Genomic DNA, 19,920 nt, shown 5'->3' on the forward strand with positions numbered 1-19,920 from the left:
GTGATGGTATGATGCAAGAAGGGCATTGTACAATATTAGGATATACATTTTACTTGAGTGATTCATTAGTTTTGTAGTCAAGTAAAAGACAAACACTAGTGGCAAATTCAATGTATGAAGCTGAATTAATAGCTCTTGCAAGAGGAACACAGGAAGCAATTGTACTTACTCATTTAGCTGAAGAGATTCTGTAGGTCTCTAATGCACCAATTAATATCTATTGTAATAATGATAGTGTTATACAAATGGTTACATTGGACAAACTCAAATATTCAGAACAAACAAAGCATTTAGATCATAAGAAAGATTTTATTAAATGCTACATTGAGTTAAAGTATATAAATGTGAAATACATACAGACAAACAATCAACAAGCAGATATATTAACTAAAGTGTTACATGTACCACAAGTCAAACATCTTACCAGTTTACTCAGACTAGTAAGAGTTTGAAGGGGAGTATTATGAGATGATTAGTTCATCAACAGACAAACCACGAGACAATGACTTCATAATGTCTCAGTTAGAATACATACAATATAAGGACGAGAGACACTGAGCAGTCAATCGTCACCTCACCCCTTGTCTATGCGTGCCCCCCTTAAGTTCTTCCTCTCAACACCTGTCCGTCATCGTCTCAATATGGATGGAAACAGTGTTTTACGGTACGTCGTTTAACTTCGCCGCCAATCATTCTGTCAACGGATCTGTGAGCCGACGAGCTGACCCTGCATTCTATGATTTGCGTCCGAGTAGGCATCAACGTAGCGGTGTATTTCCTCTGTATATACGACCTTCTCTTCGTTCGCAAATACGCTAGCAAGTCTACCAAGCGCTTGCTGGTTGGATTAACCACTATTTTGTATGCTGGAATCGTCCATTTAATCCGGACCTGTTTAGCTGAAAATTTTATTCTACTCAGATTTGCGGTCGCTACAGCGCATGTTAGCGTCAACTGCCGGCGTCTCATTGAGGGCTATGTCAATCCGCCCGACAAAACTTCTCAGCTCAAATTCCTGATTGATATCACACAAAAGACGAATGTCACAAAACAGTTTCTCGTGGTCTTGGCTGTGAGTTTCACATCCACCGTTTTCTGGCCATTTCAAATTTTGACGTCTACTCCACAGAACTTATTCTCTGATGTTCTAATTGTACGTTTTTCTATATTTTTTTCTACAATCAGTCTTGAAGAGATATAATGCAGATATGGAGAATATACATGGTCTGGGAACGAAATTTGTTGATATGCATTGTGCCGTCTTTTCTCTGCGCCGGTGTATTTAGTAAGTATAGTATTTCATTGTGGTTTCCATTCATTTTTTTTGACAAAGTTCTTTTTTTTTTCCATAGTTTGTGGTATAGCTGTTCGTCTTCCGAATTTTTAAATATTTTCCACGCTAATCTCACAGCTTCCCTTGCACTAGGCCGCCGTTCTTGTCTCTCAAGTCACTCCAGGCCAAAACATCTTCGCTAAGCAAATAGCCGCCTGGGGAAAAGGACAGTTCTCACTCTCACTTGCGATGAACGTCTCTGCAACACTGCTTATTGCCGCCCGTATCTGGTGGGTCACTCGTCCAATGCGGATACATGACCCGAACCGCATGAAGCCTTATTGGCGTATCATTGTCATCGTTATCGAGAGTGCGGCCTTTGCTGTTTTGGCGCAAACAATTGAGCTTGCGTTCTATGCGTCGAATTTCCCAGGTGTATTCTTCGTCGCGGACTCGGTCGTGCAGATTGTCGTACGTATCACACTCTTATATGATATATGCCACAGGATAACGAAGAACATATTCCTAGTCCATGAACCCGCTTCTAATTATTGCCTTCGTCGGCCGGACGCGTTCACAGAAGCAGTCGTTTACATCCTACATGCCAACCGAGCGCATGCTCACCGAACCAGTCTATGCTGCACGCACAACCGCGACGGACCAATCCGAAATGAACTTCGATGATAACAAACATTTCCACCTTTCTCTTCCTGAACAAGAGAAAGGACATAACGAGCAACTTGGGCTGGTTAGCAATCAGAGCTCGGGGAATACCAATAGGACGATGTTCTCTTCGAATTCGGAAAAGAAGCCGGAGAGAAAGTCTGGCGACGTAAAGGAAGTTGTATAGGATATCGATGGTTTAGGAGATTGCAGAGGCCGATATATTTATGGACGTATTTGTTGACCCATTGATAGTTTGCTGGGTGGAATGAGTACATAGGATTGCCTTTGAATAATATTGTAATTTAATTTGTGGTGGTCGGCACAGAGGAATGTGTGGACACTGTCTTGGCTCGTTTACAGACTGTCTTTCGAGTAGAGGAAATCTAATCAAGCGACTCTGTAGGTAGGTTTTCAATTGTACATTATAGTCTGACTTGAGATGGAACCAACATGGATTGATGCTTCGACTACAGAGCTGCTCCCAGCATATCGTAATCGGTGTCGATAACGCCCAGTAAGAGTGAGAAGCGGTCCAGTCTCTTCATAACGGTTTGGTACTTTGCGAGATTAGAATTGATGACTTAGCCAGCATTACATGGCGGCCCACGAGCGCGTTATTTTTCAAAAAATTGACCCAACCAATCAAGTAGTCTGCCAAGTGGCAAACTCGAGAAGTGGGGAGGGAACATAGTTACTGTTCCTGTTGCACATATCAGCAAGCATTAGAAGTTCTAACGTAACGAGAAGAGAGAAACGTAAATACGAAAGTCGTAGAAAATTAAAGAAATAGCGCATGCCGATCAATGCATCAATGTTATATTCCCACGACTAGTGCATTGTCCATTTATAGCCGGATGCAAAATGACTTTCGTCACTGTGGACCCAATTGCCATTGGAGTTCGACGGAAGTATGCATCATACCAGAGAGAGCCCCAATGAATAGAGGGCCTTTCGTTCTCTCTCCTTTCCTCCACCAACGTCTCATGGCTACCATCGCTCTTGCAGCCCGTGCTTATCAGCAGAGTTTTGACACTCGTCCATACACGACACTCGCACTCACCAATGGCACGCTCAGTGCTGTCGGAGACTGTGTGGCACAGATAGGACAAATGGCGGTAAGTGTTGGAAATAAAGTTTCAGAGGAACCACTTGTCGATAGGAAACGATTTTAGACTGCAAAGCGACAAGAGCATGAAGATGAGCCACGATATGACCTGCAACGCACGCTTCGCTTCTTCACGTTTGGTTTCGCAATGGGTGCGTTTTACTAAATGATACGACCTACCTTCTAATTAACCTGCTTTTCTGCTCAGGTCCACTGCTTGGTCGATGGAACAAGTTCTTAGAAAAACGCTTCCCATTACGCGCTGAACCTCCAAAGCCTGGGGTTGGTACCTTCAATCCGCTCTCTGCAGGTGTTCAATTCGGTCCACGTTCACCTCACATGCAAGCGCCACTGAACGTCCCGATTGGCCAAGTACCTCGAGTCAGCGGTCTTGCCGTCGCGAAGCGTGTCGCAGCCGACCAACTCTTCATGGCACCTATCGGTCTCGCACTCTTCATCGGGGCGATGGGCATGCTCGAAGGGCGCGACGCCGCACATATCAAACGCAAATACGTTGACTTGTATCCGAGCGCGCTAGCTGCGAACTGGCAAGTATGGCCTCTCGCGCAGATTGTGAACTTCCGATACATGCCACTTGCAGCGCGGGTCCCGTTCCAGGCGACGTGTGGCATTTTCTGGAACTTGTACTTATCATTGCTTAATGCACGCGAGAACCAGGAAGAGCAAAAAGAAGAAGCGATGCACAAGACCGTTGGGTGAACGTGGATTTTGGCTTGCTGGTTCTTCCGGTTTCTCCGTTCTTGGACGACTTCTCCCCTTGCTTTTTATAGAGTAATTTACCATATTTCTTCCTTTTTATTCTGACTGTAGCACTAGCTCTCTCTCCAACTTCCTTTCGTATTGCAACTTTGTTTCCCTTAGCAATTTTCGCAACTCCAGAGCAGACTTATGCATCCCTGCAATAATGCAATGTCGTATGTAGATACACGAATTATCAGAAGCGCGCCACTTGCCTTCTGGCATTAAAGGCAAAAGTCGGCTTGTGGAATATGAGTGTGGTAAAGATTGACTGTGACCTTGCTCTGTCCTTCACTGTGCCTCCTAGATCACTAGGTTTTCGCAAAATACTAAGTAACCGAGATCTACGGGATATATACATAGGTGAATACGACTTTTCTCAACTACTACATGAAGTACTCCAATGCAACAATGCTTCATATAGCATGAAACGAGCGACGCGAAACTTCACTGTGACGGCGGTCGTTGTCGGAGAACATCGTCCTTTCACTATATCCCATACTCGGATCAGTATCGAGCTCTCCACGTCCCTTAACACCTCTCTCGTTGCTTCCAAGAGAAAGACGAAGAGTTTTCTCCGGACCCATTTCAGAGAGTTCAGTGTCGATTTCGCGTTCGGCGTAACGAACCTCGGAAAGCATGCGATTTGTGGGGAGGTATGACGTGTGAGAGTGTTGTTGAGAACGGGTGCGGCCGATGAAGGCGATGATAAGGAGAGGGTTCATTGCCTGCAAATGTGGTATTTCGTTATTTCCACGAAGTTGAGAAAAAGCCGAGAGAACGGTGAAAAAGAGAGCTTACAACGATCTGCACAACTGAATCCGCAACGAAGAACACCCCAGGGAAGTTCGACGCATAGAAAGCAAGTTCAATCGTCTGCGCAAACGCAGCGAATGCAGCGCTCTCGATGATGATAACGATAATTCGCCAGTACGGCTTCATGCGTTGGGGGTTGTGTGCTCGGATGGGACGTGTGACCCACCAGATCCGTGCGGCGATGAGGAGCGTGGCGGAGACGTTCATGGCGAGGGAGAGGGAGAATTGGGCTTTACCCCAGGTTGAGATTTGTTTGGCGAATATGTTTTGGCCAGGAGTGACACGCGAGACGAGCGTTGCGGCCTAGGAAAGTGAGGTAACCAGCCGATTGAATTTTAGGGAATCGGACGGTGAATAGGTCAAGACCTACAGTTATGCCACTAACTACAATTTCCAGTCAGGAAAAGTTTAATACGTATTTCGGCGGGTAGGCTTACTAAAAACGCCTGTACACAAGAAGACAGGAAGTACACATATCTTCCAACCCCGCTCCCAGACCATGTAAACTCTCCATATCTGCAGAACAAATATAAGTATACCCGGCTGAAGGGACCTCACCGGACGGGCGTACAATTAGGATGTCTGAGAACAAGTTCTGATAAAAGACTTAGCCAACGAAAGAGTTGAAATCGTGTTTCTCTTATGACCCACCGCAAAGACCACAAGGAACGTTTTGGTAACATTGGTCGGTTGCGTGATGTCAATCAGGTACCTGAGCATTGCCGTTTTATCAGGGGGATTTACATAGCCTTCGATGAGGCGTCGGCAGTTGACTGCCACATGTGCTGTAGCAACAAGGAATCTAGTCAGGCACGTCAGTAAGCAGATAGCGATACCTTTCAATCAAGAAAACCAATGAACATACAAAAGAGTGGACAGTGTAACGAGTAGGTATTTTGCTGTTTTGCTGGCATGCTTGCCGGCAAACAATAGGTCGTAAATACAGAGGAAGTATACCACAATATTCATGCCTAAGCACCGAAGCATATCGTTGCATAGATAGCAAATCAGTTCGCTGATCCTCTTCGCGATGTATTGATAGACGTACCATAGAATAGCGTTTCCATCCATATTGAGACGATAACAGACAACGTAGGTGGTACAGTGATTGCCATGGCCTGCAGTCACTGCTGCTCGTCACTGCTGCTCGTCTTCCACGGTTGAAAAATGGTGGGCGTTGAAGTGTTAGTAGTACCGTTTCACAATCTCAGTGCCCTATTCACAACTAATCCCGTCCTGTTGCCGTAAAATATAGAATTCTCGCATGTTTCCAACCTCCGACACGCTTGCGTGAGTCTCTATTTATTTCATAAGCCTGAGAACCCTGAGCTCCATACCCGCCCACAACGGGCGACCGCATGAAAAACTCGATAAGGCAGAAAACATGTAGAATGCAAGGAAGCGAGCGGGAAGAAATGGATGAAGATAGCCATGCTTTTGATACGCGTTTAATTCCGTTGCTATCAACCCTTGGCTCTGGACCAGGGGCAGATACGGACCCACGTGCGATGTGCGGGACCGGCGGATCAGCCGATCACTTTCTGGCCTGCGTCAATACTCTAACAATAATATACTCTAAATGATGAGCCAGTGTTTGGAAGTTTCACTGTTTTCAGGCTCTTTAATCAACCCTAAATATCATCACAAGGGGAACAGTGTTCAGGCTGAGTGTTCTATCACGAGAGACGTATTGAGAAACGGCTGCCGTAGAGGACGACTACCCCTTCCCTACATAGCGTTGTTTTTCATAATCCGTCCAAAGCGCTTTGAATACCGTCTTCCCAGCAGCATCACACCCACTAACCATAAGTGCATCTCGGCCATGTTCTCCCATCGCTTCACAGAGCGCATACAATCCAGGAGCGAGTGCCTCACGCATACCAGCATCAAGCACCACTAGTGGGTCTACCAGCGCGTTTATATATGCACCAAGAACCGGACCAGCATGTTTAGAGAATGCGCCCAGCAACGATTCTGCGGTTCGTCCCTTCTCCGCTTCATTTGAGCGATCTCGCGGTGCGAACGTACGCGGTATGGTTTTTGCCTGTAGTACCGTAAGGAGACGAGCCACAGCGCGTGCTTCAGTGATACCAAGCGGCGAAGAGGCTGAGATCCACCACGGCAGTCTATGGACTACCTGGGCACGCTGCCGTGCTCCTAGTTGTGGTCGTGGTGCCTGTAGTGCGAGGATTAGGGATCGCAGGACCATACCCAAGTGCGGGAGTGTCGGAGTAACGAGGTCCCGCCGGAGGCGAATGAGCGAGCTCGCGATCGAGCATATGTTATGTAATATACGGGGATGAGACTCTGACGTGCGAGTTGTGGAACCCGCGAGGAGCTTGTCTAGTAGAAGCCAAATCCAGCCTACATCCAAATGTTGAAGATATGCTGGCTATGAATGTACTTTGCACTCAGTATAAAACTTTTTATATGCAGGATGAAGATCACCTTCTCTGAGCATATCCTGCCCACGAAGCCTAGGACTTCGACGCTGAGGTCCACATCTCCCGCCACGAATTTTGAGTTGGAACAAAAGATATGCAAGCATTTTTCAAAGTGATTCTGTATAACTTTCATAGCTCCTATCATAAAGGGAAAGAATGCTCAGCTCTAATTTGTAATGCCGTTGGGGCTACTGCGTACCTTCCGGTGCATTCCCAAGAAGTACGTTAGATAGATGCACCACTGCTCTAGAATCGTCGCCCGAAGCAAGACCTCTTTCAATCCGAAGCAGATCGATCTTAATCCATTCACGGAGCAGAGAAAGCAAGAACTTGTACTCGTATAGTGGTATGGACTTCAACATACGTCCCAGCTCCACGTCACAAGCGGACTCGTCTACAGCAGAAAGTTTCAAATTTCCCGAATGCCAAAACGGTTATTGACTGTAACTGACCGAGAAGACGCATCCTTCCAAGAAGCAAATACGCGGACGCAGTCAGCTTTAAATGATGCACTCGCTCTTCATCCTTGATAATTTGAATCTCTTCCAGAAGTAGAAGGAAGGATTCCGTGCAAAATGAGCGAACTCCTGCTATTTCTGCAGATGAATTGCGGCTCGACGCCGTCAGTCTTTCGAACAGTTGAACACCAAGGCAGCTCGTGGATTCTGTGAGCACCAGCTCGGAGTGAGCATGTTGCATCTTTGTAGAAACAGTTTTGCGTTTGCGTACCTGGAATATTCAACCATCTTTGCAGAGAAAGGCATATCCTCCACGAACGGACCAGAAGCACTTGTTCTTTGGTTACATTAGTCAAAGAAGGTAACATTATCGATATGGCGGAAAGGTATCTTGTATGCATATTCGAATGTAGGTCTCTGATCGCCTGAATGCTTGATGACGGTAACTTTCTAATCAAAACAGTTAATTCCCAAGCGAATAATAGCTCAGATGAATAGGACTGACATAGCATTAGGGCATTCAGCAACGAGTATCTCGATAAACTTCATTAGACCCTGTTGGGAAATATTTGACGCGGGCTCTTGAAGCACAACACATACACTCCTGATGTGGTCTCCTTTGCCATGAAGAGCAGAGTGGATTATTTGTCTAGAAATGAAAGTAAATTCAGCTTGAGAAGTTGGACTTCGCTCAGTTATCTTACCTAAAGAAGACCGCGAGCAACTCAAGAGTAATCGTACTCAGTTCGACATTATCTTCATTTTGCCAGCCTTCTGAGCGCATAAGATACTCGGTATATGCCACAACATCATCCTTTATGTTCGTGCAGTCAAGTCACGTATTCCCAAATGCAAGAGCAATGATACTCACATTAACGATTTCTGCGATATTAACTGTGTCCGAGATTGATAAAATCCAAGAAAGGATAATCCTTCTCGTTTTCCTCCCAACTTCAATAGGAAATTCAGCACCGTCACGTTCCATGGAAACGATAACAAGATCAGCCACAAGTGCACGTCGAACGAATGTTAACCGTGAGCTACGTGGGAGGTATTCGCGTGGAGCTCGGAGGAGCATGCTAAATGATGCCAATACGAGACGGACTTGCTGCTCGTCCCATGTAATAGCTGAGCTTTTTCTTGGTTTCATAGACTCCATTGATCTCTGAACGTGCATCAGAGTCTTTGGCAAATCGTCCCATACGGCACATTGCGTGGCGGCGTCAAGTTCGGCTACCATAGCATCTGTAACAACCATTAACAGACAAAACTACGCTATGATCCAGACAAATATAAGTACCTCTGAGGTTCGGTAACTCCCAGAAGGCTGCAGACCGCAAGGCTCTATCCAGGACCCATGCGAAAGAGATACTCTTTTGTACGGACACGCCATTGCAGGAATCAAGCCATGAAAGGAATATACGAGATAGCCGCCTTTGGTGTTCTTGAGTCGCGACCTCACTAATATTTCATTCAGTATTATAACGCGTGCAAATTAATAGAAGACATACTCGGTGATAGGCAGCCATCTATCGAGCAGAAGATGCCACACCGCCAATGCACCTCGTGTATGACCCCCAGACTCCAAAAGGTCCAATGAGCCAACTGAGGCATCCCACACAGTCTGCGAATGATTATCAGAATTATCCATTGAGTCGAAGGACCCCAAATTTGTCATGAGATATGCTAATAGGGCCTCAATAAGCATGTCACGTTCATCAGGCGTAGCTCTCCAAACATCTATATCAAAGAATGCACGAAGCTTCAAATAATGGAACGTGAGGACATGCTTAAGCAGAGATCCTCCGTACAACAGTGAACACGTACCAGTTCCACAACCAGCTCAGGCATTGTCTCAGATGTACGTATGAGTGCTACAATCCTTTCAGACGAAGCGACAGGTGACTTCAACGAATCTAGAGGATTCAAGGTCCGACACATCAAGAGCGCATGACGAACTCTCAAGGTCGCAGCAGAGATGCACTGCGCAGCCCAACGGTCATCCGGAGACTCCAAGTCGGTAAAAGCTATTTGAATTGCTTTGGAAAGTGGTTCCGACCATGTATTCGCGATGTTCTCTTGAACCATGGCACAAGCATTTTCGGAAAGGGAGGAAAAGGGAAGTGATGGGATGATGACTACGAGAATACGTGCAACTAGAGAATAAGCCAACGCTTTACACTCTGTCGATATTGTTGCGTCGACATCCATTGCATCTCTGTCCGTTCCATCCACTGGATGTACTCCAGAATAGGCCGACCATGACCTCTGTAATACGGCCAGGGAAGAAGACGTCACCTCTGGTGTTTGACCAGGCGTGAGGAAAGACTTGATACACCGCGAGAGATATTCCACGTGTTCGAGACAAAGCAGAGCACCTGATACGCAGTCCCGACGTGCAATGCGCATGTCTGAGTACCGCGCTATTGCCTTTCCGTTAGTTAAGCATTCAAGTAAAGCGGCCAAGTAAGCCGGTATTGTTCGCGTTTTAGAGTGAAAATCGAGGATTTCCCGGAGCAGGGTTTGAGATGAGGCATGGGTTGAAGGGTTTAACTAAACAGAATGTTAGTTACCTTTCCGAATGAAACTTGTAAGTTGGATGACTCACTGCAAGGAGACCCGAGAAAATCTCGAGTAGGAAGGGATTGATAAGGTCATATTCTATTCGCACCAGGATACAGAGGATCTGAATAGCTGCATCTAGATGTTCAACTAGATTGTCTGCTTATCAGGTCTGTTTATCCTGGAATACATGAAGGAGAATATCCCGCACCTTTCGGTCCCGACACCACTTTAACAGCGGATGCAGCGATAAGATTCAAGACATCTGTTTTCTCCGAAAGCCCATACCCAACAAGATTCGCTTCCTCGAGCTCCTTCAACAACGCCAACATATTCTGCCAGACCTCAAGCACATTCCCGCACTCCAACAATGCCTTGTAGCAAATGACGAATGTCTTCAACCCAGCATCTCGGACTTTGTTATGTAATGTTTGCTCTTCATTCTGGTTGGAACCTGACCCAAATACAGCGTGACGGTGCCTGCGTATCTCATGTATGTATGATTTGTACAGCATCGAAATAATTTGCAGCTGCGAGCCCGCCAAATTGGAGGCGGAGAACTTCGGATCGGTGAGAATACTTTCAAGCGGATTTGATGAAGACTTTAGGGAGTCGACGCTGAAGAATATCTCGATGCCCGTTTGGTATACTTCAGACTTGACGGCCTTTGCTTCGCGGTTTAGTGTGATCGGGGCTGCAGATTCTATGCAGATTAGGTTGGCCCAATGCAAGAAGCTTTGTTGAATGAACGACGAAAATGCCTAGAGCCGTTCATATTGAGCAGGTGGATCAACGATGGTTGATGGTTTACAGACCTTTTTCTTGCCCAATGCATTCCCTACAGCTTGTCGAAATGACCTTACAATCAAAAGGCAGGCAGACGCTAGACCATTCAAATGCGTCGTATCTGATGCCAAATATTCGAGAATTGCGTTTAGGCAGTCCGCCAAGCCATCAAGGTTCATCCGTGCGGAAGCCAAAGGCCAAAGTGCATGCATTGAGCGGGTGAATGGTTCAATGACTTGCTCCTCGCGGCCGAGGGCTCCATGCGATGCACATTTGAAGAATGCAATGACAATATTTAGAATTGATAAACGATTCAGCAGAGACCTTAACCATGCCCCGATCTGGCGTGCATGCTGCTGAGGCACGTTTGTGGAAAAGACTTCGGTTAGAAGGGACCAGTATGCTGCAGACAAAACAAGACTTTTCCCACTTTCTTCAAGTCAGAAAATAGTATAAGTGGTATATGGGATATATATACGCACTCTGGCCCCGAGGCATCTTTGCTGTGCTTTATGAAAGAGCTTAGAATCCACTCTACAAGTACTTCATCTTTATTCGGAAAATGTATTGTCGCCGATCGCCAAGTTTCTCCAGCAAGTTCAATCTTTGAAGGACCACCAGGAAATACTGGGTCCTCAGAGCCTTTTAATGCCTTGATTATACCATGAGACGACGTGAGCTCGTCCATTAAACAGACGATAGACCTCTGGAACAAGAGACAAGGTAAGTTGTGAAATCTGGAATTTGGGAGTGATCGACGCGGAAATTCTTTGGTCACGGGAATTCGGATGCGATCGTCCCCTTTACCTCCTACACTTCATGACTGATAACCGGCTGCTGCTTGAGGAAGAGTTGCAAGTCTTACAGTCAATCTATCCAGATTATATCCTAGAGGTTACTGTTGATACGGTCAGATTGGAAGTCCCAATTGAGTTTGGTACCCCTCGACGTGTCTTGGTCGTCACACAAAGTGAATCTGCACTGAATGCTGACGCACCCGCTGGGTCGTCGAAGAGCATTCCTTCGCTCAATTTGTCATACCTGCCACCTATACTCCTTACAGTCAAGTTTACAAATGGATATCCATCTGAGCTCCCTCCCATTATAACTTCTGTACACGCGACCCATTCATGGCTTCCCAGTGAGGCACTGCTAGCTAGTACTCTTCGTGAGACATGGTCTGAAGGAGAAGGAGTGCTGTGTAATTGGGTTGAGATGCTGCGTAGTGGAGATTTTCTGAACTTATTACAACCTATTGCTAGAGACGATGCCATACGGTGAGTAAGTATCTGTCAAATATCCGGTCAGGGTTACCAAACATCTCAATACACTATTTAGGCTCCCACATAAAGCATCGCAACCTCCACTAACTCAAATCCTTGAAGCGTACAACCTAAACGCGGCTAACAAGGAGTTCTCACAAACCTCTCACCCTTGTTCGATATGCTTTTCTTCCCTGAAAGGAGTGCGGTGCATACAGCTCGAATGCAAGCATGTTTTCTGCCGGGACTGCCTTCAAGAGTTCTGGAGCTTCTGCATAGCCGAAGGTTCTGTAGAACGAGTAGGCTGCGCAGACCCTGCTTGTGTTAAGAAAGCAAGTATGGCTTCCGAAGAAGAAGTGCGGCGCGTCGTGAGCGAAAAAGAGGTTATAAGATGGAAATGGCTACGAACGAAGAAAGAGATTGAGAAAGGTATGTAAGGTCGTATTGCAATGCGAGACTGTACTGAATCTGGTTTAGATCCCAGTATTATACATTGCCCAATACCGTTGTGCCAGGCTGCTGTGCCAAAGCCACCGACAGATCCCAATGCATCTTCTGGTTGGGATCGGTTCCGGAGATGCTCGGCTTGTGGTTTCAGCTTCTGCTCGTTTTGCAAGAATACTTGGTAGGTCCTTTTGAATGTATACCGCAGCTCGTATTCGGCTTCCCCACTCATTAATACTTGAAGGCATGGGCCATTATCTGAATGTCCGAAGTCTGTAACGCATGCTCTAATCATGGAATACCTGGGTCTGCCGGAAGGTTCACCAGGACGCGCGGCTCTGGAGCGGAAGTTTGGAAAAGGTGTCGTACTCAGGCTTGTGAAAGCGTACGAAGACGAAAAGTCAACGAACGAATGGCTGCAAGGCTCGACGACTTCCTGTCCGGGCTGTAATATCGCAGTTGAAAAGTCTACTGGCTGCAATCATGTGAGTCAGAGAGCGTAAATATTAGTCTTACTACTCATGACAATATGTCACTTTGTATAGATGATGTGTGTGAAATGTAATCAACACTTCTGCTACCGTTGCGGAGCAAGGCTGCAAGCAAGCAATCCATACGCTCATTTCTCTATACAGGGCTCGGAGTGCTACGGGAAGTTGTTTGATATTAACCGGAGCGCCGAGGCGGACGGATGGCAGGCCATTGCAATGGAAGGGTTCGAGGCTCTGTAGTGCCTGAAAATTCATTAGCACATAATATGTACACTGGAATGACTGTAATTGGTGGAATGTACACTAGCGTATAATGAGGGACCAGTTCTAGTGCCCTAAGTAGGAGCGAGTGACGCTGACTGTGATGTTTACGAAGCTTGTGTGTCTCGGACTGTCACGTGTGCAATGTCGACTACGGGAGGACGATGGACCGGCTCTGCTCTGCTCTGTCTCTTTCATTTCCTACGACCGTCTCTGTCCTTGGCGGTATTGGGAGTCCTCCTATCCGCCTTTCTCTTTCTTTCCCTTTTCTTCTTCATAGCGCTCTCGTCTTGGGGGCGTCGGTATTTTAAAGCTTGGAGGCGGCAGCTCTATATCCTCTTCGCTATACCCCTTGTCATCAATACCCCCCGTTGCAGTACAAACTCTCCCAGCCAGCACCACTGACACCGATTACCTTTACGTCTCTTCGTCATGGATATTTACACAACATCATTCACCTATCCTCGTGCCTCACCAACCTCCCTTCCGCCCTCTGCTCTCGATTTTCCGTCGCCATATGGTCTGAACTCGTTTGCCAATGACTCTCAGGCCGCGAATGCCTTCGCAGTCGATGCGGATGCGGTTCAGAAGGTTGTCTTATCGGCATCAGCAACCCACGGCTGTCTTGCATCGTTCACCAAGGCTGCCCATGGCAGGGGCTGGAACTTCCATTTGTCAGGGTCTTACCAGCAGGTCATGGCTGCTCGCGGAATGATATTGCGCGAGTGTCCCACTCAGGTACATTTTCTTGCTTCTTTATGTCTCACATATCCCTTACGAAAAAAAAATAGCATCGTGCATCGATTAAGCTGACACGCTCTGAGATCCTTGATCTTCCCTCAACTAACCCCGTGGTCAAGCCGGAGGTACGAGCTCGCCTCGACGATATTGCTGCGCAGACCAATGTGCGCATCGCCGTTGTTAACAGTCCACAGTCGGTGTCTCTTGCACCGCCAGACGGAGTCGCTGTAGATGGCAGCTGGATTGGTCTAGAGACTGAACGCGTATGCGAGCTTGCAATTTCGGGCAACAGCGTCGACTGTGTGGATGTCGCACGTGTTCGTTTGCTCGTCATGCTCGATGAGTTGAATGGGCTTCACTCAGAAATGTGCGAGATCGACCACAAACTGCACGCCATTATTGCTGGCCGCCGACGCTGCACTATTCAATCTATCCAAGAGGAAACCGGCACGAATATTTATTTCCCTTCTCCCTTGCAAGGTCTCGTTGGTCCGGAAGTCGGCCAAGTACAACAGCCCATCGGTACCCCACGTCAGAACAACGCGAATAACATTGGAAACAACGTTATCTGGATCACGGGAGAGTTTTTCGGAGTCCAGCGGGCTCGGGACATGCTGGTTAAACTTTCCGCCCAGAAAGTAAGCCATCTTCAACCTGCATCCTTTCTCTTTTAATCCCCTAACTTACGTTACAGAGCAAACAACTATTGCCGCGAGATGCTGCAATCCTGCCACGGAAACTGGATTGGATGCTCACGGATCGCATGGACGATCTGAAGACTATCATGAACGACAACGCGACTTTCATTAATTTCCCTGCTATTGGCAGCTCAACTAGCTTAATCACCGTCTACGGCGATAATAAGGTCAACATACAGCGAACTATTCGTTCCATTATGCAACTCGCATGTCAATTCTACGTAACCTCACTCTGGCTTCTACCCGTTCAGTTCAATGTCCTTCTCCCTCCCTCTACGCTCAACCCAGCGCAGATGACGAATGTCCTAAAGCAGATTTCAGATATGTCTGGTGCAGAAGTCGTGTTCAAAAGTATGTGCTTTGAGATGCACGGCCTTGAGCATGAAGTGCGAGCAGCGATTTCTATGCTCTTGGAGCTCGACGCCATCAAAGTGGGTAATCTTCGAATTTTTCTTCTTCGGCGTCTTACCAGTTACTTTTCCTTGCCAGGCCTTCCAGCATGAGATTCGCTTCCAGATAGAGCTTGCCAACGAACACCGGGAATTCATCAGTGGAAAGAAGAACGGCAAGATCAACAAAATTATGCAAACGTCCAATGTCAAAATTAAATTTGAGACATTCAACGACCACAATTTTCTTATAGACATTGCAAGCAACGACGCTGGAGCCCTGCAAGGTCTTAGCCTTCTGCAAGAGGAACTTCCAGCAGAGGTTTCGTTCCATGTTCCGGAAGCATATCACAAGCGTATAATTGGTGTCGGTGGCAAGAGTATTCAACGCATTATGAAAAAGTGGGGTGTCTATGTTAAATTTTCTAATGCGGATGAGTTCGCGGCTCTCGGAGGATATCTGGACAACGAGGATAACGTAGTAGCACGTACACCCGCGAAGAATGCGATGAATCTGGAGAATTTGAAAGCGGCAGTCACGGAGCTAGTGAATCCGAAGGTATGTTCTAAGTATAGTCTCAGGGCGAGGAGATAGTTAAAGGGTATTTACAGGAGCGAGACTACATGACCGAGAAAATTGCTATCCCGCGCAGGTATCATCGCACCTTACTTGGTGAGAAGAGCATCTTCATTCACGACATCGAGAGCAAGACAAACTGCAAGTTCCGGTTCCCGGACAAGGAGACAGCCTCAGACGTCATTTCTATTTTTGGACCGGAGTCGCAAGTACACATTGCAGCCACGATGCTTCTGGTGCGTGCTTCTTCGTGTGTAATATTGTAAATGTCGAAATCTAACTTTAGCTCAAGGGTCATGTTCCCTTCGAGGCGGAGCTAAGCCTTCCTCCAAGCGCTGACATCGGACGAGTCTGCAGTTCACCTGAATTCCTTGCGTTCACAGAGCGCATTAAGCGCGATTTCCAGGTCTCCATAGTTCCGAACATTAAGAGTAAGGCGAATAACTCTCCGTCTGTCTCACCCGGAGAGTGCTCGATCAAGTTTATCTGTCAGCGCAGCAACAGTGACTTCCTTGCTACCGCGCGTGAACACCTCGAGCAGTTCTTCGTTTCTCAGAATGTACCTTTCTATCCGACATTCAGAACTCACAGGCGCGCTGACTCGTTCGCGGAGTCACTTCCTCACTTCGACAGCAAGCTCCTTTCTGCCGCGCACAGTAACAAATCTGCATCTTTCAGCCTCCCGTCTCGGCGACTGACGTCGAACATCCCTGCAGCTACTCCACCTGAGGCGTCCGTGGACAGACGTCTCAGGATGGCTAGCTCTTCTCCAGACGTGAAGGCATTGTTTGATAGCCACAGCCGTGGACATGTTCACAGCCATTCTGCGCAACAACCGCCTACTTTCTTGTACAACATCGAGCAGGAGGACAACACGGAGACCGATTCCGTTTATGACTCACCTTCTGCTGACTATTGGACTCCACTTCCTATTATTGTGAGTAGTCTTATAACACGACTTAGCTAGCTCGAAATACTAATGCGTCTTCCATAGGGTGCACAGCAGCCACTGGTGCGGACACATCAATCGGAAGAGTCACTCAAGCGTGGCTCGGATTCACTCCTGCAGGAGAAAATCAAGGATAAGCTCAACAAGCCTCGTTCTATGCAAAACCGCGCGCAGTCTCTCGACCTCACATACTCACTCGCACGGATTACGGAAGCTGGCACGGTGATGCCAGAGTCGCCGACAACATCTATCCCAGATGAGGACACCTCGCGTCCAACTTCTGCGACTGTCCCGAGCTTCCCGAGCGTATATGGTCCCCCCGGATCTGGTAACGCTGGTTTGCAGCACACACCGCTGCGTGCAAACTCCCTACAACCCGCTCGTGCAGCTCGCATACTTGACGAAGAAAGCGTCGATGAAGTCGCTCGTGTCATCTCCAATCTCGGATTGTAAGCAAACAAAAGGTCTACTGACGGATAGCATTTTTCTGGAATTCTAAACCCTAAAACCCACCCACCCATCATGTTCTTCAAATTCTAAAAATGGGTCGAGACAGTGCACTGGGTTACTGACCTCGATGGGACACTGGACACCTATCTTCATATATTGTTTCCTTTTTATATCTCTTCTGCTATATCTCTCTGCAATCTATACTCCAATCTCCCCCTTGTGTTTTGTTTACCTACGCCCAAACTCCACTATCTGTCTGCCTGCTGCGTGCTTTCGTTTCCACCTAAAGAGAAATCGTTACTATTCTTTTTAATCGTCTCTTTTCTTTTCCTGTGTTCTGTGTTCTGTGTTCTGCGTGTCGTTTTGTGTCAGGGATATGTCATTGTTCAATGCTAGACCGTCTGCTCCCAATTTGCAACAACAGCTACATATAGCAATGTCCTTTTTCATCCTCTTCTCTAGTTTCTTTTTTACTATGTGTTAGCATGTCAACGCTCTATAAAGATGTATGTATGTACATATTTTCAATGCGATATGACACGGGATGTCGGTATCAATGTCTGCCTCTAAGTCTCAGTATCCTTATCCTCAATCGTATAAGATTGTCTCTGTGGTTTCAGTTCCAACTATTTCAACGGAAGCTTCATTTAAAATACAATGTTATATAATATATGCATCAAAGAAAAAAGGGCAGTAGAGTTTAGTTTACAATCCATGGCACATCAAAGATAACATAGTCCAAGAATTCTTGTTCCATGAGGGTCTGATATTCTCCTAAGAACTCTTCACCCCCTGTACCTGCCTTAACCTTCGTCCGTGCGCTGTTTGAACGAGGTGCAAGATATGCGAAGTGCCCATTTAGTACTTGGAGGATCTTCTTTTGCGATTTTGGTTCAGGCTAATAACGTTCAAGACAAATTTTATCAATAATCAGATTCCTTGCAGGGTGATTGGGTAAGACGTCTTCTTACCAGAATTGCAATCCCGATGTAACTCGCTGGAAGACCATAACGAAGGACGCTCTCCACGAATAGTCGGAGAACCTTCAAGTGTACAAGCAACTTGAAGGCCTCGGAGAAGTTTGTTCGCGAGATACGCAAAAGCTCAGTCTGGTATTTTGGTAAGCCAATGCAGTAGATGTATGAAGTGAATCGAACGGACCCATAGTTCTTTCTCTGTCGTTCCGGCGAGGTCGAGTTCTTGTTGGTGTTTGGCGGCAAGTTCGTCCGTGTATACGAAGTCTCGTACGATGAACCTAATGGATGCAATTCGTGAGCTATTACGACCAGGGAAGTCAGATCACTTGCTTACTTGTTCTCTCTGCACTTCTGCGAGAATTCATCCCGTACACGCTTGAATATTACGACACCGAACAAGGAGTATTCATCGTCTGAGTCAATTAGACTATTAAGACAGGGACTAGTTCAGAGAAAGCAACATGCAAATGTGAATATAACACACTTCGCAGATCGCGGGACGACCATAGGTGAAATACGTTCGTATTTCAACTTCCAATCTTTTACAAGTGCTCTAGATCCGTGGTTAGTTAACTGCGTGTCCACGACCCAGAACAACAGACATACTTTGGAATCGCGACAAATACTGTTTCCAAGAATTCGGAACCCTCAATTATATCGTCCTTTGAGACAATGTCTACAAGTGAGCGCACAGATAAATTTCCTCTGAAGATGGGTAAGTTAGAGTACAGACGAATACGGAGTAAAAGGGGTGTGCATACGTTCGCTTCCTCTGTAATTGTACCAATTGGCCCTTCGCCAAGTTATAGTTATTCAGCTTCGCCTTCATGACGTTGTCTATTGACGACAGCTCCTGTAATCGAATGGCATATACTCATCTTCTTGCAATTCTTCAGTAAGGACGTTCTCACCTTACTCAGGGTGTCGGCGATCTCCTTTGCACTCTTCTGTGCACTGTACCGACCCTCATTCCACCTCCAATCCTGAAGTATGTAGCTCTCCACAGGGCGCTCGTCTACAAGCGTGTGCTGGCTCAGCTTCTGAGGATCGTTGTTTAAGAGATTCCGGAGCGTGTCGACGATCTTCGCCACAACCGATGTAAAGTACGTGTCCTGCTTCGGAAGGTCCTCAGACAGAGTCACAAGAAGATCGAGCGTGCCTGTCTATAATCATAGAAGAAATTAATCACGAATACCATGCAACACATGAAGCACAAACCTTGAATGACGGGATTCCGAACTCAGAGATATTCCTAGGTGGAAATGAACGGCTTTGCTGCTGAATCTTGCCTGTCAACTCCTGTAGGATATCCTCTGAGTCACCGTCATGAGGTGCTGATATCAGCCATGTACTCTGGTCTGAAGGCATCACTATCAGGTGGTACTAGTTCCAAGTAATAATGAATAGGAGGAGGACGGATCGTTAGTTAGCTTAACAGTGGCGATTCCAGCTAACGGGGTCACGTGACATGGGTGCACTAACTGGCGTCTTACTTAAAGTTAAATGATAGCACTCATCTCTGGCCAAGAAAAAATGTTTTAGTGAGCTTCGTGGAGTATTTGGTACAAATATATATTGAAGGGTTGTTGCATGATTTACTGTCTTAGATGTTAATGCACTAGTAGAAATGAGCTAGACAATCATCCTTTGAACTTTGAAGTAATCAAGGCTCTGGCATAACAAAATGCCATATTGTAGAATCAGAACTACCTTCCGATGTCTCTCTCCGATGCTGTTCTCTGCAGATCGCCTACTTATATAATGACTCTGCTGTATGTTCACCGACCTCATGTGAGCATTTCAAGCTGGAGT

General features: G+C 46.6%; 7 protein-coding genes across 7 annotated transcripts; 4 read left to right on the top strand and 3 right to left on the bottom strand.

Annotated features, from left to right (window-relative positions):
• Positions 1–645: 645 nt before the first annotated feature.
• On the top strand, positions 646–2,123 carry FOMMEDRAFT_155503 (uncharacterized protein; the record flags this gene model as incomplete). The annotated part of the gene is made up of 8 exons (XM_007265913.1): positions 646–664; positions 756–861; positions 922–1,072; positions 1,130–1,153; positions 1,207–1,285; positions 1,353–1,366; positions 1,427–1,744; positions 1,803–2,123. The coding sequence occupies 8 exons, from the start codon at positions 646–648 to the stop codon at positions 2,121–2,123; spliced, it is 1,032 nt and encodes a 343-aa protein (XP_007265975.1).
• Positions 2,124–2,922: 799 nt separating this feature from the next.
• FOMMEDRAFT_83316 (uncharacterized protein) lies at positions 2,923–3,764 on the top strand (the record flags this gene model as incomplete). The annotated part of the gene is made up of 3 exons (XM_007265914.1): positions 2,923–3,054; positions 3,112–3,196; positions 3,253–3,764. The coding sequence occupies 3 exons, from the start codon at positions 2,923–2,925 to the stop codon at positions 3,762–3,764; spliced, it is 729 nt and encodes a 242-aa protein (XP_007265976.1).
• Positions 3,765–4,157: 393 nt separating this feature from the next.
• FOMMEDRAFT_19616 (uncharacterized protein) lies at positions 4,158–5,995 on the bottom strand. The gene is made up of 8 exons (XM_007265915.1): positions 5,668–5,995; positions 5,485–5,590; positions 5,271–5,421; positions 5,191–5,214; positions 5,057–5,135; positions 4,990–5,003; positions 4,605–4,922; positions 4,158–4,531 (listed from the first exon to the last, which is right to left on the bottom strand). The coding sequence occupies exons 1-8, from the start codon at positions 5,732–5,734 to the stop codon at positions 4,220–4,222; spliced, it is 1,071 nt and encodes a 356-aa protein (XP_007265977.1). The 5' UTR covers positions 5,735–5,995; the 3' UTR covers positions 4,158–4,219.
• Positions 5,996–6,336: 341 nt separating this feature from the next.
• On the bottom strand, positions 6,337–11,557 carry FOMMEDRAFT_155506 (uncharacterized protein; the record flags this gene model as incomplete). Its single annotated transcript, XM_007265916.1, has 15 exons — positions 6,337–7,011; positions 7,068–7,201; positions 7,263–7,457; positions 7,516–7,792; positions 7,845–7,971; positions 8,027–8,170; positions 8,226–8,335; positions 8,393–8,766; positions 8,822–8,982; positions 9,033–9,283; positions 9,349–10,074; positions 10,130–10,233; positions 10,295–10,844; positions 10,899–11,298; positions 11,352–11,557. 15 exons carry the CDS (start codon positions 11,555–11,557, stop codon positions 6,337–6,339), a joined length of 4,434 nt encoding a protein of 1,477 aa, XP_007265978.1.
• A 131-nt stretch (positions 11,558–11,688) lies between these two features.
• Positions 11,689–13,381, top strand: FOMMEDRAFT_167576 (uncharacterized protein; the record flags this gene model as incomplete). Its single annotated transcript, XM_007265917.1, has 5 exons — positions 11,689–12,146; positions 12,208–12,560; positions 12,609–12,756; positions 12,820–13,060; positions 13,121–13,381. 5 exons carry the CDS (start codon positions 11,689–11,691, stop codon positions 13,304–13,306), a joined length of 1,386 nt encoding a protein of 461 aa, XP_007265979.1. The 3' UTR covers positions 13,307–13,381.
• Positions 13,382–13,597: 216 nt separating this feature from the next.
• On the top strand, positions 13,598–17,534 carry FOMMEDRAFT_122108 (cytoplasmic protein). Its single transcript, XM_007265918.1, has 7 exons — positions 13,598–14,065; positions 14,119–14,706; positions 14,763–15,197; positions 15,256–15,714; positions 15,768–15,968; positions 16,025–16,669; positions 16,727–17,534. The coding sequence occupies exons 1-7, from the start codon at positions 13,760–13,762 to the stop codon at positions 17,132–17,134; spliced, it is 3,042 nt and encodes a 1,013-aa protein (XP_007265980.1). The 5' UTR covers positions 13,598–13,759; the 3' UTR covers positions 17,135–17,534.
• Positions 17,535–17,775: 241 nt separating this feature from the next.
• Positions 17,776–19,486, bottom strand: FOMMEDRAFT_19620 (ATPase, V1 complex, subunit C). The gene is made up of 9 exons (XM_007265919.1): positions 19,327–19,486; positions 19,020–19,271; positions 18,870–18,961; positions 18,715–18,813; positions 18,593–18,661; positions 18,443–18,535; positions 18,293–18,386; positions 18,103–18,240; positions 17,776–18,029 (listed from the first exon to the last, which is right to left on the bottom strand). The coding sequence occupies exons 1-9, from the start codon at positions 19,474–19,476 to the stop codon at positions 17,832–17,834; spliced, it is 1,185 nt and encodes a 394-aa protein (XP_007265981.1). The 5' UTR covers positions 19,477–19,486; the 3' UTR covers positions 17,776–17,831.
• Positions 19,487–19,920: the final 434 nt, after the last annotated feature.

The sequence above is a fragment of the Fomitiporia mediterranea genome (genome assembly GCF_000271605.1).
Source record: "Fomitiporia mediterranea MF3/22 unplaced genomic scaffold FOMMEscaffold_5, whole genome shotgun sequence".
Classification (NCBI taxonomy): domain Eukaryota; kingdom Fungi; phylum Basidiomycota; class Agaricomycetes; order Hymenochaetales; family Hymenochaetaceae; genus Fomitiporia; species Fomitiporia mediterranea.

Excerpts from the sequence above, each read along its gene's own strand:
- FOMMEDRAFT_122108 (XM_007265918.1), top strand. The coding sequence starts at position 13,760 with ATGGATATTTACACAACATCATTCACCTATCCTCGTGCCTCACCAACC. Across the intron at positions 14,066-14,118 it reads TGCGCGAGTGTCCCACTCAG|CATCGTGCATCGATTAAGCT; the intron begins GTACATTTTCTT and ends AAAAAAAAATAG. Across the intron at positions 15,715-15,767 it reads CGGAGCTAGTGAATCCGAAG|GAGCGAGACTACATGACCGA; the intron begins GTATGTTCTAAG and ends GGGTATTTACAG.
- FOMMEDRAFT_19616 (XM_007265915.1), bottom strand. The coding sequence starts at position 5,734 with ATGGCAATCACTGTACCACCTACGTTGTCTGTTATCGTCTCAATATGG. Across the intron at positions 5,215-5,270 it reads CGTTCCTTGTGGTCTTTGCG|AACTTGTTCTCAGACATCCT; the intron begins GTGGGTCATAAG and ends GTCTTTTATCAG. Across the intron at positions 4,532-4,604 it reads ATTCAGTTGTGCAGATCGTT|GCAATGAACCCTCTCCTTAT; the intron begins GTAAGCTCTCTT and ends CCACATTTGCAG.
- FOMMEDRAFT_19620 (XM_007265919.1), bottom strand. The coding sequence starts at position 19,476 with ATGCCTTCAGACCAGAGTACATGGCTGATATCAGCACCTCATGACGGT. Across the intron at positions 18,814-18,869 it reads CAATTACAGAGGAAGCGAAC|AGGAAATTTATCTGTGCGCT; the intron begins GTATGCACACCC and ends ACCCATCTTCAG. Across the intron at positions 18,241-18,292 it reads CGACAGAGAAAGAACTATGG|ACTGAGCTTTTGCGTATCTC; the intron begins GTCCGTTCGATT and ends CCAAAATACCAG.